Genomic DNA, 14065 nt, shown 5'->3' with positions numbered 1-14065 from the left:
TCTTCCTTTTTATGTGCAAAATTCATGAAAACCAGCGTGTTATACATTCAATTATTTGAAAGCCAAAGTTATTTGCCGACTGAGCAAGAAATCCAAGGCTAATTGTTTTGATTATATGATTGTGGGCAGAAATCATCAAGAAGTTTCTAAGGGTTTGTATAAACAGCTGAAATTAGATATAAAAATGATGGAAAAAACTTTCAGGTCTTTCTTAATTGGCACATGATGTCTTTGAAAAATGTTCCTTTCTAGCAACAGTTTTTTCCCCCCCCCTTTTTCTGACAGAGGGGACATGACTATGCAGGTATTTGGAAGTAATAGTTATGTTAGTTTAATGTAGGCTTTTCACCATTTTGCTGAGCTGTTAGTAACTCACCAGGCAAGGCTCAAGGCATACTACACATTACCAGTTAAATATCTGACATGGTACAAATACAGCCAGGGAGATGGGGACTTTGGGCCAGTGAGGAGAACTTGCTGGTGAGGTGGTTGAGCATGAACGAATGCTGAGATTTGAATGATGAGCTGCAGGAAAAAGAAGGGGCGTCAGCTGTGGTGGTGGGCTGGGATGAAGAAGGAAGACTAGTTAAAGACTGTATTATATTGTAGATGTTCAAGGTTGTACAGCAGCTTAAATGTTCTGGTTCTGGCTCTTCCTAATTTAATTTTTGACTGCTTGTTTGCAACCTTTTAATGGTCTGTTTAATGTAGATGTTCAGATTCAATTAGGAGTATACACATTTCCCCTATGTTGTAAATGCAGATATTACATGATGCATAATGTAAGCTGTTGCGTACTAAAACTTGGAGGAAGAAAAGTATGACAGTTTTATTCAGGGGAAATCTTCTTGAACTTCATATCTATTCTAATTGTTGTCTTGAAGAGGTGATTTTTGCAGATTAAACAACAGCGCTTAGAGTTAGGGGATCTGAGCTATACTCAGTCTTCAGAGAATTTCTTTTATCTCCTTTCTTTTTCTTTCATATGGCATCAGATATCAACTTCAAAATCTGTAAGCCACTGTCTGGTATTATTGCTCAATGTGCGGATGCCATGAGCCCTGTCTAGATGTTTTGTAAAGATTGCAGCTTTCAATTAAGTGCTCCGCTGCTTGTTGGACACTGCATTCACACAGGAAGCTGTCCAAGATGTTCATCTTACAAGGTGTTGTTTTGAAGTGTCCATATTTAGATCTCCCTTTCAGCTTGACCCATGCTTCTCTGTCAAGGTTGTGCCCAATAGGTGACTCATTTGGTGTTGGTATAAAACACTGTAGGAACAGGTCTTACCTTTCCCAGCAGTCATCTCACTCTGTTGCTGTCCATACATTTGGTTCAGCATCCCCAGTCTCTTCCAGGAGGTTGCTTGCTTTGGGCTCTTATACACATACCTTTTTGCCCTGCGACATGCCAGAGGTCCACTACTTTGGAGCAGCTGTGATTAATTGAGTCTGCTCCGCATGCAAGCTGATGTGAACCACTCTGCACCATGTGCAGTTGTATAAGCAGTGAAATGCGCGTCGGTGCACAGAAAATGGCGGTGCACCTTTGAACTAAACATGCTTTCTATGCGTATTAGTTCAAAAGCCACTGCCATTTTCTCAGCGCTGACGCGCACTTCACTACTTATACAACTGCAAGCAATGCAGTGCCAGCTGCTTTTCAAAGCATCTGGCACTGTGGCGCTTACATGTGTAAAAGTACCTGGTTTATGACTCTTAAAACTCTTAAGCCTTTATCTGTTTGGGTCTTCAGTTAAGTTGTCTCTTGCCTCTATTGCCCGTAATGATGTTAGGGTCTATCTTATATCAGTAGGTCTAATGCCTGAGAGTACAGGCAGTACTTCTCTGTGTGAGCTGTGCAGCCTGTTATGAGTCTCAGTGCACTGTTAAGTACAGTGTTGAGTTGTGTGTTTTTTGTTTTGTTTTTTAATGCAGCAACTTCTGAACCATACAGGAGCATAATATTCTGCTGGGGTGTATACTATTGCAAGTGCAGTAGTTCTGAGCCCTTTGAAGTTGGCACTCCATGTGGTGCTGGCTAAACATATTAAGGCAGCTACCTGTGCAGAGACTTTATTGCTGGCCTTCTGAACGTGTTGTTTATAGGTGAGAGAACAGTTTAATGCAACTCCTAGGTAGGTCGGAGTATTCTCACAGAGAACAATGTAGTTGCTGAATATCAGAGCAGGCATGCTTTTGGCTGGACTATTGTCCAGGTGGAAGAGTGATGATACTGATTTGTTGATACTCAACTTTAAGCTCCACTTGTGGAGATGGAACTCATCGCTGACTGACTATGTCAGTGCTCAGTATGTTTTTCAGGCGTCATGTCAGTTCCTTAGGCTACTATGGCAGCATCGTCAGCGTACGCGTATTTAGGGGTGCACCGGTAAAGATTTTCTTGGCTGATACTGATAGCCGATTATTCATCAGACATATTGGTCGATACTGATCTGATAACCAGTTTACAGGAGCACAGCTGGGCAGTGTGGAGAGCAGCGCCCTACAGGTAAGTCTGTGGAGGGGAGGGGGCGTGAGGAAGGGGAGAAGTGTGTGGGCGGGAATGAGGCTGGGGGCGCTGCCTAGCCAGGGTGGTGAACGGGCCCCCGAGGCTGGGGTGGGGAGCAGGATAGAGCTGCAGGTGACTCATCCAGGGGATCAGCGTCATTGTGCTTAAAAATGGCAGCGGGGACGCTTGAATTAAGGCTTGTCAAATCAGCTTTAGTTCAAGTGCTGCCACCTCCAATTTGTAAGTGTGGGGGACACTTCTAGGAGTGGAACCAAATAGGGTGAGGGCAGAGGTGGGTTGGCCACTGTGGGCTCGGGGCTCTCTACCCTGCTGCCTTTGCCCCAGGAGCCTCGTTGTGTCCCCTGCCTGCTTGGCGGCAGGAGGCAGAACTTGCTTCCCCTACTGCCGCTGAATGGGCAAAGGACATGCAGACAGTGCGTGGCTTCTGGGGCAAAGGCAGCAGGGCAGAGAGCACCAAGCCAGCAGTGGGCAGCCTGCCTCCACCATGCGCACAAATCTAGGGGGGCACATCCCTGGGATGTGCGCAGCATTGCGGAGCTTCCCCCACCCACATCTCCTAGACAAGCCACCTGTGGCTCTGTCCCACTCCCTGCCCGGTCCCCAGGGTCCCATTCGCCACTGTGGCTTCACACACAAAGAAAAGATGGTTTTAGAAATTTACCTCCTTTGGCAAGTCAGATATTCTTTTTGTAGTATAGTTCATTCAGGAGCGAATTCACTTTCCTGCTGAATGCACTTCCTACTTGGCTATGGTATGGCAAGTTTTTTATCCGTTGGCAAAGTATATAAAGATTCTATTTAAATAAAATTATCCCAGTGCTGAATGGTGCTCCTGCAATGTAACATTATAGTAGTTGCATATGTAGGGATTGCAAACACTTAGACACTGAGTTTGTAATCCACCATTTAAAATTTAACAGCTAGAGGAATATTCCTCAAGCTGGGTCTGATGGTGATCGAACAGGGGGAACCTCCAATGAAGTCCGAGACTTTGGCAGTTGCTCTTGGCCATTCACTTACAGAGAAGGGCAACTAGGATGGATGATTGGCGATCTGGAGAGGCTTCAATATGAGGAGGAACTACGTGTAGAACTCTTCAGCTTAAGGAAGAGATGACTGGGAATGGATACAATGAGGTCTATAAAATAACGAGCTGCGTTCACTCAATACTGGAAGTAGAGAACGCATGACAAAGTTGTTAGTAAGCAGGTTTAAAACAAAGTACATTTTCATGCAGTGTGTAATTAACTTAAACCCATTGTCACATTGTTGTGGAGGATAGGAAATTAACCAGATCAAAGGAAGATTGGTCAGTTTCATGCAGCAAAGACCCATCAGTGGGTATGAAATATGGTATTTAAGGCTGATTATTAGGATTTTGTAGGCCTCTGAATGCTGGAAGCAGCAAGGAAAGAGGGGCGGCAGACAAGATCAGTGGATAAGCCTTGTATCAACTCTCTTCCCCTTAGCATCTGTTTTCTGTCTCTGAGAGATGCAGGAATCTGGGCTAGATGGATCCATGGTCCAGCCCAGTCTAGTACTTTTTCTATGTTTTTCACAAAGAGGTTCCTTTGGGCAGACTGTTGTGGTCACACACTGCTCTTTGGCACATTAGAACTAAAATTTAGGTGCAGCATGGCAAAATATCCCCAAAAGTGGGAGAGAATGTTAAAGATTGGCTTCTTTCCCCATTGTACATTTTTAAAATGATATAGATATGAAAAACTTATATCTAGAGTTCAACAAGAGAAGAGTTTTGGAGTCAAAAATCTTCCTTTATTTAAGACTGACACTGACACTTTAAAGAGAAGATGCACCAGCCTAAAATCATACTTTTGTCTGGAAAACAGGTAGGTTCCTATAGGTAATCTGTAAGGTATTTTCTATTTCAGTTTTACTTTATGGGTTTTACAGCATTTCTGTATGTAAGGCAGTCCTCGACTTACAGCTTTTCGAGTTACAACGTTTCACACTTGCATCGTTTCTAAATTGACACTGTGTCAACTTTCTGACATCCGTTTCGAATTTACAATGCTTGATGCAACGCAGTGCCACACCAGCAAACAAGTTCTCTGCATCATCCATCTCCCTGGAAAACATTTGTCCAAACTTCCTCCAAACATTTTCTTTAAGAAAGCAGCCAAAGCTCCCGAGAAGACTCCAGCCAAGAGCCCTTCAAAAAGTCCAGCAAAGTCACCTCAAAGAAGTTCTTCCAAATCAGTATGATTGCTGTTTACATACATTATAAATCTAGGTGCACTATAAATACATTAATGTAGCTATACTACTCAGCTATAATTGATTGAGTACAAAATTCTGGGTTATTTTTGGTGAAAACAGGGTATTGGGCCTTGGTTCAGGAACCAATCTCCCATTTATAACATTGCTTCCTATGGGAAAAATCGGTTCTGAGTTAAGCTTTGAATTAAGATGTGTTTTTCAGGAACCAATTGTGGTGTAAGTCCGGGGGCTGCCTGTAGTTGCTTCTACAGTTTCCTCCCTCTAGTCAATTCCTTGTTAGGCATTTTACATACCAACAGAAGAAAGAAGAAAACACTTAGAGAGGAAAACGGATTGTAAAAACCAGAACTGTAGAGGGAGATTTTAAGAGAAGTTTGAGTGCCTGAAACTCTTGTCTCATCAAAACTGACTAGGTTCAGGTTAACAGTGTCACTTCTTTGATACCTACCTACTGTCCTAACTTTAAGCATTCACTTTAATAAAACTGGTAAAACAACCAAGTGGAAAGCATGCTACTTTTGTAACTGAAATGGGATTTGCTATGCTTGCTATAGTGTGTGACAATCATATAGCTGCTTGTGTTTAAAAAAGAGAGAGAGAACCTCATTTTTAGTTTCTACCTCAAGGAATACAATGTTCTAACTAGGGTTAAAATTATTGTATTAAGTATAAATAAATTAGAAAATGTGATAGGAGATTGCTCTTCAGGCTGTTAAATTTAACTGTCAAATATAATCTGTTACTAAGTTTAGGATTAATTAAAAATGAATCAGTAATACTAATTCTTGTTTCTTTCAAGAGAGCTTAACATTGGGTAAAAGTTAAAATTTTATTTTTAAAGAATTTTTCAACTATTTCAACCTTTTAGTAGTGATTTTAAATTCTCACAGATGTCTTTTTAAATCCATTTTTCATATTGTACATTTATAAATGCAGTTTTAATGGAAACTGAGAGCTGCATTTTACATATGGTCTAATTGGACCTAATGGATAGATTGTTTGGGCAAAGGCAATCTGAGTACGTATCTTCAAAGCTCTAGCTCTGATAATTCAGTTTTTAAATTTAGTCTTTTTTTTTAACTGACAGGGTATTTTCAAGTGATTTATTAAAGGACAAACAAGATCTTTAAAAGGTGTTGCATGTTATTATATATTGACTTGTTAACATTTCTGAAATATTATATATGGATTTAAGATATCTGGAGAGGTATTTTGCTAGCTACTTTAAATATTGCATTGAAGAATTGCATCAAGATGAGACTTCTTTGTCAGGTGCCGCATTTATTTTTATTTAATGTGGATTTTAAATATTTTGCGGCATATATATTTAAAAGCTGCAAAATTATTTAAATCCACATATATATATATAAATAAAATTTATTTTGTGGCTATAAATCCTTTTCTTCCATTGCATCTGGGGAAAAATAGTATACGGTTATGTTCATAGACCATATGCACCAGAATGGGGTGAATTTAAGTTGCACAGATGATGTTGACTGTCCAACTGCAGTATTTGTTGTATGTAATACCCTCTTTTTAAAAAACCCTATCAAGAAACTCTTTTAAAAGAAGAACCTTTCAAACCAATGACTTGCATCTGGTTATGGTTTGCTTATTGTAGTACAGAGTGACAGGCCACCTTTAGATTTTAATAGATTTTAATAATTTGAGTAATGTAATATGTGTCTACTTAACATCATTCTTTTTAAAAGAAGAAGAATAGGAGGAATCCCATTTTGGATACACAGTATTTGATAACATGGGCAATAAGTAGTAATGTAGCCTGACTGGGTGACTGCTTAGAAAATGGCACCTAGATTAAAATTTCGGTAATATTTGATTAATAACCCCTGCTCCCCAAGCAGAGGAGCACTTCTTCTGTTGTTCACTCATTGGTACTACATATTTAGAGGCAGCAGTGTTTGCTTTATCATCAGAAACCTTTTCACTTAAAAAGTGAAAAATCCCTGCACTTTATCTTCTCTGCTGGATTTCATGCGTTAGTGTTTACAAACTCACTTTTCCAAACTGATTTTTAAAGAGAAGCTATTGAGATAATCACTAAAAACCAAACCAAACCCTATTTTGGTAGTATGCTGAATTTTCAGCAGCTGTCTTCATTTTTCACCAGTTATACTAGCAATGTTACTTTTTTGCAGTTCATTCATCTTAATTGTTGTAGGCTCGTTCCATTTTTATGACTGTGAAATGTGTGCGTTCTGTGAGGGTTTCAAAGTGAGACGAGAGGCGTAAAAAGGTGAAAAGTGAAGGAGAGCAAGTTCTGCAACCATCTGCTTTATATTCAGAGAAAGCAGCTCCTCTGTCCTTATAACTGTAGTGTTGTTTTAATTACATTAGGTGCAATTTTAAAAGGGCCCTTTAATGTTGAGGAGTAGACCATGCTGAATAAATGCATTTTTTGTCTGTCTTTGCTGCTAAGATGCTTACTGAACAAAAATGTCTCAATTAGCTGTAAGTAGATGATGAATATCTGCACAGGACCCCTTGTTACTTTCCTACTGTCCAAATGTATGCCCACATTTTACTCCCAGAATTAAAAAGTGTGAAGTACACAGTGGGAAGGCTTGCAAATGTTGATTGGGTAGCTTAGAGTCAGTTGTGACCTCATGTTGCAGTCTCTTTCTATTTAGACTGCAGGGTTTAGTGCAGCGCTACAGAAGTACTGTCTGACAAACAGCTATTGAAACCAAACAGGCAGTATGCATAAACAGCAGCCAACATCCGACTTCATTGTTGTTCAAATGAAGCATTTTTATATCAAGTGCTCATTTGGAATAGCAAAAATAATCAGAATGGCCTGCAAAGTTCTGCTGCACAGGTAAATAAATTAAAAATACTAGTTTAGGTATGATTTTAAGTAAGCCTTTTTTTTATATAAGAGTACCGTTTCCTCTTTACATGTCTTGAAGCAGTAATGTTACCGCTGGTCAGAAGATAACAGGCTATAAAAGCTTAAATGGAGTCAATAAAGGGCATGAAGGGAAATCTGATATGTTCTCCCTGGCTAGTTGCTGGTATTTTTGGGTATCAGTTGCCCTTTTTTGCAGGGCTATGCACAGGAAGGAGAAAAGGGACAGAAGGAATCATTAGGACTGAGAGGTGCCAAAATATGGTAGCAGTTTTGAATAGGAAGATATTTATCTTTTCTTGGTAATGCTGTGTCATTCTGCATTAAGACTGGTGCAATGTATATCGTGACTGTATAAAATACATTATTGGACTGTGGTACCGGGTTCTTAATTTTAAGTATATTTTCCTCTGACTGCCACACTTTAATCACTTTAGCAATTAAGTGTGTATGAGAGTTGAAGAAGCAACATTATTTCATAAGCAGTAGGAGGATTCCCCAGGCTTTGGAGCAGTGCTAATTAATGCATGTCTTTTGTTGAGGATCTCTGTTGCATCCCAGGTGTGTATTAAGAGCACTAGACTGAATGAATGATATAAAGTCTTACATCGGGCAGCATAAAAGTTGTCTGTTAGACCTGGAGGATTTGGTAGTCTAAGAGTCACGTTTGAAACAAATCGGACTCCTCGAAAGCATCGATTTTTGGAATCCCAACAATGTTGATTATACCGTCTTACTGTTTGAAGGTGGTTGGATAAAGTCCTGCTTGGAGCCTTTCCTCTGTGAGAATATTAAAGATCCCATGTCATCAGAGTTTCATAATACAGCACTTGTGCTGGTGTCCCTTCTGCCCTCCTCCCCCAAGTGTTTTGCTCATACTGTCAACCTTGCTGCTCATCTCTTTTGTTCATGTGAAGTATTTACATTATTTAGCATTAGTTACCTGAAACATGTATTGATGTCTGAAATTTCTACTTCTGCTTTACTCCTATAAACTAATTCCTACGGCAATTTCTGTGATGTATTTTAGATCGTGGGTGTCCAGCCTTTTTGAATGTGGGGCCAGATCATGAACTTTTTATCACCCAGTGGGCCAGCGAGCCGTATTCATATTTTATCACTGCATGGGCCGTATGTTGCACAAGCCTGAAATAAGGCAAAGCTGGCATAAACCCTCACAGCTTGTGCTCAGCTAGTGACAAACTACAGCAAATTATGTCCTGGACCAGCCATCCCAACAGCTGGGTCCCCTCTACTACGACCACCATTTGAAAGCAGCCTCAGAAGATATTTGACAGCCATGTTAAAATATGTGATCAAACCGATTGTAGCCGGTGCTGTCACGCAGGCCAAGGGGCCGCTGATGCCACTGCTTCCCCAGGCCTTGCCCACACCAGCAACACTGCTGCCCAAAGTCTTGGCAGTGCTTGGGCAGGCACGGCTGGGGCCCAGCCAACACGTGAGACGGGGGAAGGTGGAACTGGGGGAGCAAAGCCAGTTCCCAGCCTGGCAGGGTCTCAGGCCTTGTCTGCCCAGGGCGGCTCCTGGAGAGGGAAGGCCTTGGGGGAACACGGGCCGCTCCTCTCCTCCGCGCTTCCCTGCGGCGAAGGCAAATGGCCCCCAGGAGGGCGCAGGCAGCCGCGGCGGCAGGAGAACAGTGCCCGGCCCAGCCACAGGGAGCAACAATCCTTCCCTGCCCCAGGCCCCCTGAGCAGCACAGCTCCATGAGCCGGCGCTGCCCAAGGGGGGCCGGATCGGGGTGGCTGCTGCGCCACAGCCCACACAGCCCGGCTCACCACGGTGCCCAGCCACAGGCACACAACCCCAGTGGCCTCAGCACTGTGAGCCCTGAGCACGGGGCCTGGTGGACACTGGCTCCCTCCACCGCGCCCTGCAGAGGTCACACCAGGACCCTGCCTGCTGAGTCTCTCCCGGGACTGCCCTACTGACTGCCTGTGCCGGACACTGCGCCCTGTTCCCGGCTGCCGAGCCCAGCGGCTCCTGGGAGGCGGGCAGGATGCCGGGGCAAGGGGCCGAGCCGGAGACAACTAAAAGTGAGCGCTGTCCTCAGCTGGTCCTGTCAGGTGCAGCCGGGGCAGCCCCATGCCACGCAGCCCTCTGGGCGGTGACAGGACCCGGCTCACATGACATGGGAGGTCACGTGAGCCGAGCCCAGCCCCGCAGGGATGAGCAGCTCCCCTCTTCCACCCGCCTGTCCCGAGCGAGGGACCTCAGGCCACAGAAAATGGCTTGGTGGGCCACATGGTGGACAAGCCTTCTTTAGATAGTACCCCTTGTTTGGCTTCCATGTAATCCCTTCATTGACATGGTTGCTTATGTCAGACCTCTGTGGTATTGGGTGTTCTGCACCAGCCCAAACTCGTGTCAGTTTTGCTTCGTAGTTTACTTGTCAAGATGAAATTTATCAACAGGAAAATGGCAGGATTTGGTTTTTTTTTAAATGAACGTGAAATGTATCTCTGTTTCAAAATAAATTTGAAATCTAAACAGAGTGGAGATGAGAGTATTTGAAGGCTTGGAAATATTGCTTGATCCTAAATACCTGAAGTCGGTAGATGTGCTTTAATTTTTCTTAAGCTTAACAGGAATGTCTGTATGAGAGTGTACCTTAGGACCGTTAGTGCTGGCTAAGCGTTGGGAATAACTTTCACTAAAATATCCTGAGCTAATATGATATAGTCATCTCCCCTTTTAAGAAATTTTAAATAATTTAAGAAAATCCTTCTTTCTTAGCGCTACCTTTTTAAGTTCTGTCCTTCCATCCTTGTTTTTTGAAGTGTGCTATCCTCGTAGAAGGAAAATAAAGCCCTTTTATGTGCGTGTGTGTTTGGAGGAGAGGGACTAGAGATTGTGAGGAGCCAGTTACCAACTTGTCTGATAGTACGTGTGGAGTAGATAATAAAAACTCTCAGCATGGGCCAGCAGTGGTAAGTCTGGACCGGACGCCCCCTGATGTCTTTGAGCTGTGTTGAGATAAATAGGGAGATGGTGGTCTTAGCTAACAGTTGCACGTACATTAAGAAACATTGTAGCTAAATCCTTTTTAGTGTTATGGCAGTGGGCTGTAATAATATTTCCTGTAATACCTCAAATTCTTTACTGAACATTCAGGTTGTTATTTAAAAGTGGATTTCTAAATCTCTTCTTATTACTGGCTCCCTTGTTATGTGGTCAGGAATAGCTGCTGGATTTGTTTTGTATGTGTAGCATGCCCAGAGATGGGGACAAGTGCCATTTCTTTTAATGGAAATGAAGTTTTAATATCTTTTTCTTCTACACAAGGAAAAGGACTGATAAGACCATGACTGCCAGTGGCATTTATAATACAGCATAGCTCTGCATTTAATTCGCTATATGGAAGGATATTTATACATGCTCAAAACCTTTTTTTTCTTTTTTTAAGCAAGCATATCTACACCAGCGAACAAAATCAGAGCTTCCCAATTAGTAAATCTGTAAAAGAGAACATTTTGTGATATTTGATTGACTGGAGTGCATCTTGTTCAAATGTAACTCTGAATTACCGACAGCGTCTTTAGTATCTTGCATCTCTGATATCCAGAGATCTCATGGTGCTTTTGAAATGACAAATTAGTCTTAAACTGTTGGAGGTTGGGTGTCTGATCTTAAATGACTGTGTCTAGGATGTGCTAAAACATCAATTCAACGGTGCAAAATAAAATTATGCAACAGTTTGATAGGCAGTGAAGAAGGTCTTGGTGAATTGTGGAGGACAGTGGGCAGAATAACTTGGAGTTAGCTCTGTGGCTATAGGTGAGCAGCAGCTTCCTTGTGCAAAGGCGTTATGACCCATTTTGAGACCAAATGATTGATATGTGAAAGACTGCATTTCAGTTGTTGATAGCTCTATAACATTATGGAATATCTGTTTTTAAGAGACTCATAACAGTTGAATTTCTGCCACACCAGCTATCTGGTGAGCAGAGAGGTGGTTAGCTACGTTAGTCTGAAGTCAAGCAAAAGATAAACCAGGGTTGCACCTTTTAACTACTTCTCTGAAACACTTAGTCTCTGAGGTGGCACCCTGCTGTACTTCTATCTGTAATGCATTGATGTTCCTTAAGACCATGCTGTTAAAGTTTTGGCCTTGCTTACCTTGTGATTTGAGCGAGCACCCCAGACCAATATTGTAGGCAGTGGCCACATCCAGGGGTGTGGACTTTTGGTTCCCTGGGGACGATTAGTGGTGGCATACCTTATGCTGCCACTAATTGTCCCTGGGGAATGCCCGTGCCATGTGCACTCTGGCACACGTGGCAGGTTCCCCAGGTGGGGCAGGGGAGGCTGGCCCCAGCAGCCTTTCCTGGGGCTGCAGCGGTGTTGATGCATGTGCATGAAGCCTGGCCAGCAGCTGGAGTGTGGCTCCAGCTGGCCAAGCTCCGGCAAGCCCCAGCGTACGCTGCTCCGCAGATGTCTGCAGTGTCACATACCTCACGGCCATACTCATCTGGAAGCGATCAGTGTGTTCAAATTTGTTCTGTGCCCGTACTTACTTATTTGAGCTGATGTAATTGCATGCGGTTTTATTGTCTTCCAGACTACTTCTTTGGTGTTGAAAGTCCTTTCTCAGAAGGTAACCCAGTTTTTCTCTATTACAGTGCGCATATCTCTCCCCTAAGCATCTTGCCTGCCTCTGCAGAGTAAGTAGAAGTGTTGCGTAAAAGCTTGTATCCAAGTATACTGCTTTTCAGTCTACCGCAGTTGGCATCCCTGCTTTCGGTAGAGATGGACTGCATGTGACTGCAGTGGTTATGTATAGACTCTTAGTACTGAATATTCAGTTCTGCTGCATTTTGTATTTGTGTTTAGTGGATTTGACTGAGTGGATGTGGGTTTTTCTGGTGTGACAGTATCGGTGTGCCTATGTCTTGTCTCTGTATTCCTTTGCTTTCTTTGGATGGGTACTTTATCAGTTTGGACATAATTCTAAAGTTGTCAGTAGGGCCTTGCATTTTCCCCAGTAGACTTGTGGTTGTGTTTTTGTTTTGTTTTTAAACAACTTCAAGTTTAATACTATTTAAGTCAAGTTCAGCAGGGGTTGCAAATATAATTGCAGAGGTAAAGACAACGCAAATAATTCCAGACCAGGCAAGTGTGAAACAGAAGAGAAGAAAACTGTGACTCCCTGTGACTCCTACCTGGGAGCTCTTCTTTACAAGTTTGTGTTTATTTTTTTCTGCTGGTTGTCTAACAGTTGCTCACAGAGTTGGTTTGTATTATTAACTCATGCAGTTTTTTTAGTGTATATAGCCTCCCCCCCCCCTTCCAAGTTGTCTTACTACAAGCCATTTTGGTAGGGGGCTCTCACTGATAAGTGTGTGGTGTCCTAACTCATTTGAGGCCTTTACATCTTACTGCAACCTAATGATAAAATTGTGTACATTTCTCATCAGTTTGCAGACAGCAAACGAGTTCTGTTTAATCCAGTTATTCCTTATTTGAAAGACTAGCTATGTTTTGGGGTTTTGGGCATTGTCTTTGTCTATTGGGGAACCAAGATTTGTCTGTTTCATTAGGGGTCTTATTTTTCTGCTTTTTGATGCACAGATTTATTGATGCAGAGAAAATGAGGCACTTTCTTAATGAGAATTCTCTGTTTTTTTTGTTAGTATTTTGGAAAGAACAATTAGAGCAGCTGTGGAACAGCACCTTTTTGATCTGCAGAGCAGCATAGATCATGATCTCAAAAACTTACAGCAACACCGACTGGTCTGTAACAATGAAGCAAAAAGTGTTAACAGAGAAGAAGGATCTAACAACCAGTAAGACGCTTTTTTTATATGCACAGTGTGCTACTCAGGAGTGATTTGCTTTTTAAATTCTTACTTCCTTAAACCATGGGTTTTCAATCTTTTTTTTTTTTTTTTTAACAAGTGTACCCCTTTTATCTCAAAGTTTCAGCTCATGTACCCCTTTTATATTTTTTTCTTGTTTTTAATGTTACCAATTATGTGATATAAGGCAGGCTACACTAATTAATGTTAAATGCATTATTAATATATGCAAATAAATATATATATCTCATAGTTATGCCAGAATAGTTTGGGTCTGGCCATGTGACACCATGTACCTCCCACTGCTGGGCAGGTGGCTTAGCCAGTGCATAGGAGGCACATGGTGTTGCGCTGCTCCCCGGGGCACCGGCAGTAGGGTGTGGAGTGCAGTCCACAGTGGCAGCTGCCTCCACCCCACACACACATTGGGGTGGCACGTGCCCACTGTGCCTGCCCCAGGGGTGTGCACAGCAGCCCCCCTTGCCCCTGGACAAGTCGCCAGGGCTCAGAGTCCCACAACTTGACCTGACCTTGGGGCCCCATCCACCCCAGCCCCTGCCTGGCTTTGCCCCACTCCCTCCCTCATCGCAGGGGCCTTGATCTGCAC

General features: G+C 42.7%; 1 protein-coding gene across 7 annotated transcripts in view; it reads left to right on the top strand.

The window, feature by feature from the left end:
* The window catches only part of FAM13B (family with sequence similarity 13 member B), a 65132-nt gene that overhangs the window by 25069 nt on the left and 25998 nt on the right, over positions 1-14065 (top strand). For 6 of the 7 annotated variants that reach the window (XM_019535153.1, XM_019535154.1, XM_019535155.1 and 3 more), the window contains one exon: positions 13294-13446. The exons of the other annotated variant lie outside the window; for it this stretch is intronic. In XM_019535153.1, coding sequence (XP_019390698.1) covers positions 13294-13446 — 153 coding nt within the window. The remainder of the gene's footprint in view (positions 1-13293; positions 13447-14065) is intronic. 7 annotated transcript variants of the gene reach the window in all.

This window comes from Crocodylus porosus, unplaced genomic scaffold, assembly GCF_001723895.1.
Source record: "Crocodylus porosus isolate Cpor-Errol unplaced genomic scaffold, CroPor_comp1, whole genome shotgun sequence".
Taxonomy (NCBI): Eukaryota; Metazoa; Chordata; order Crocodylia; family Crocodylidae; genus Crocodylus; species Crocodylus porosus.
Note: the sequence above shows the minus strand (reverse complement) of the source record. Positions and strands in the feature narration are given on the sequence as shown.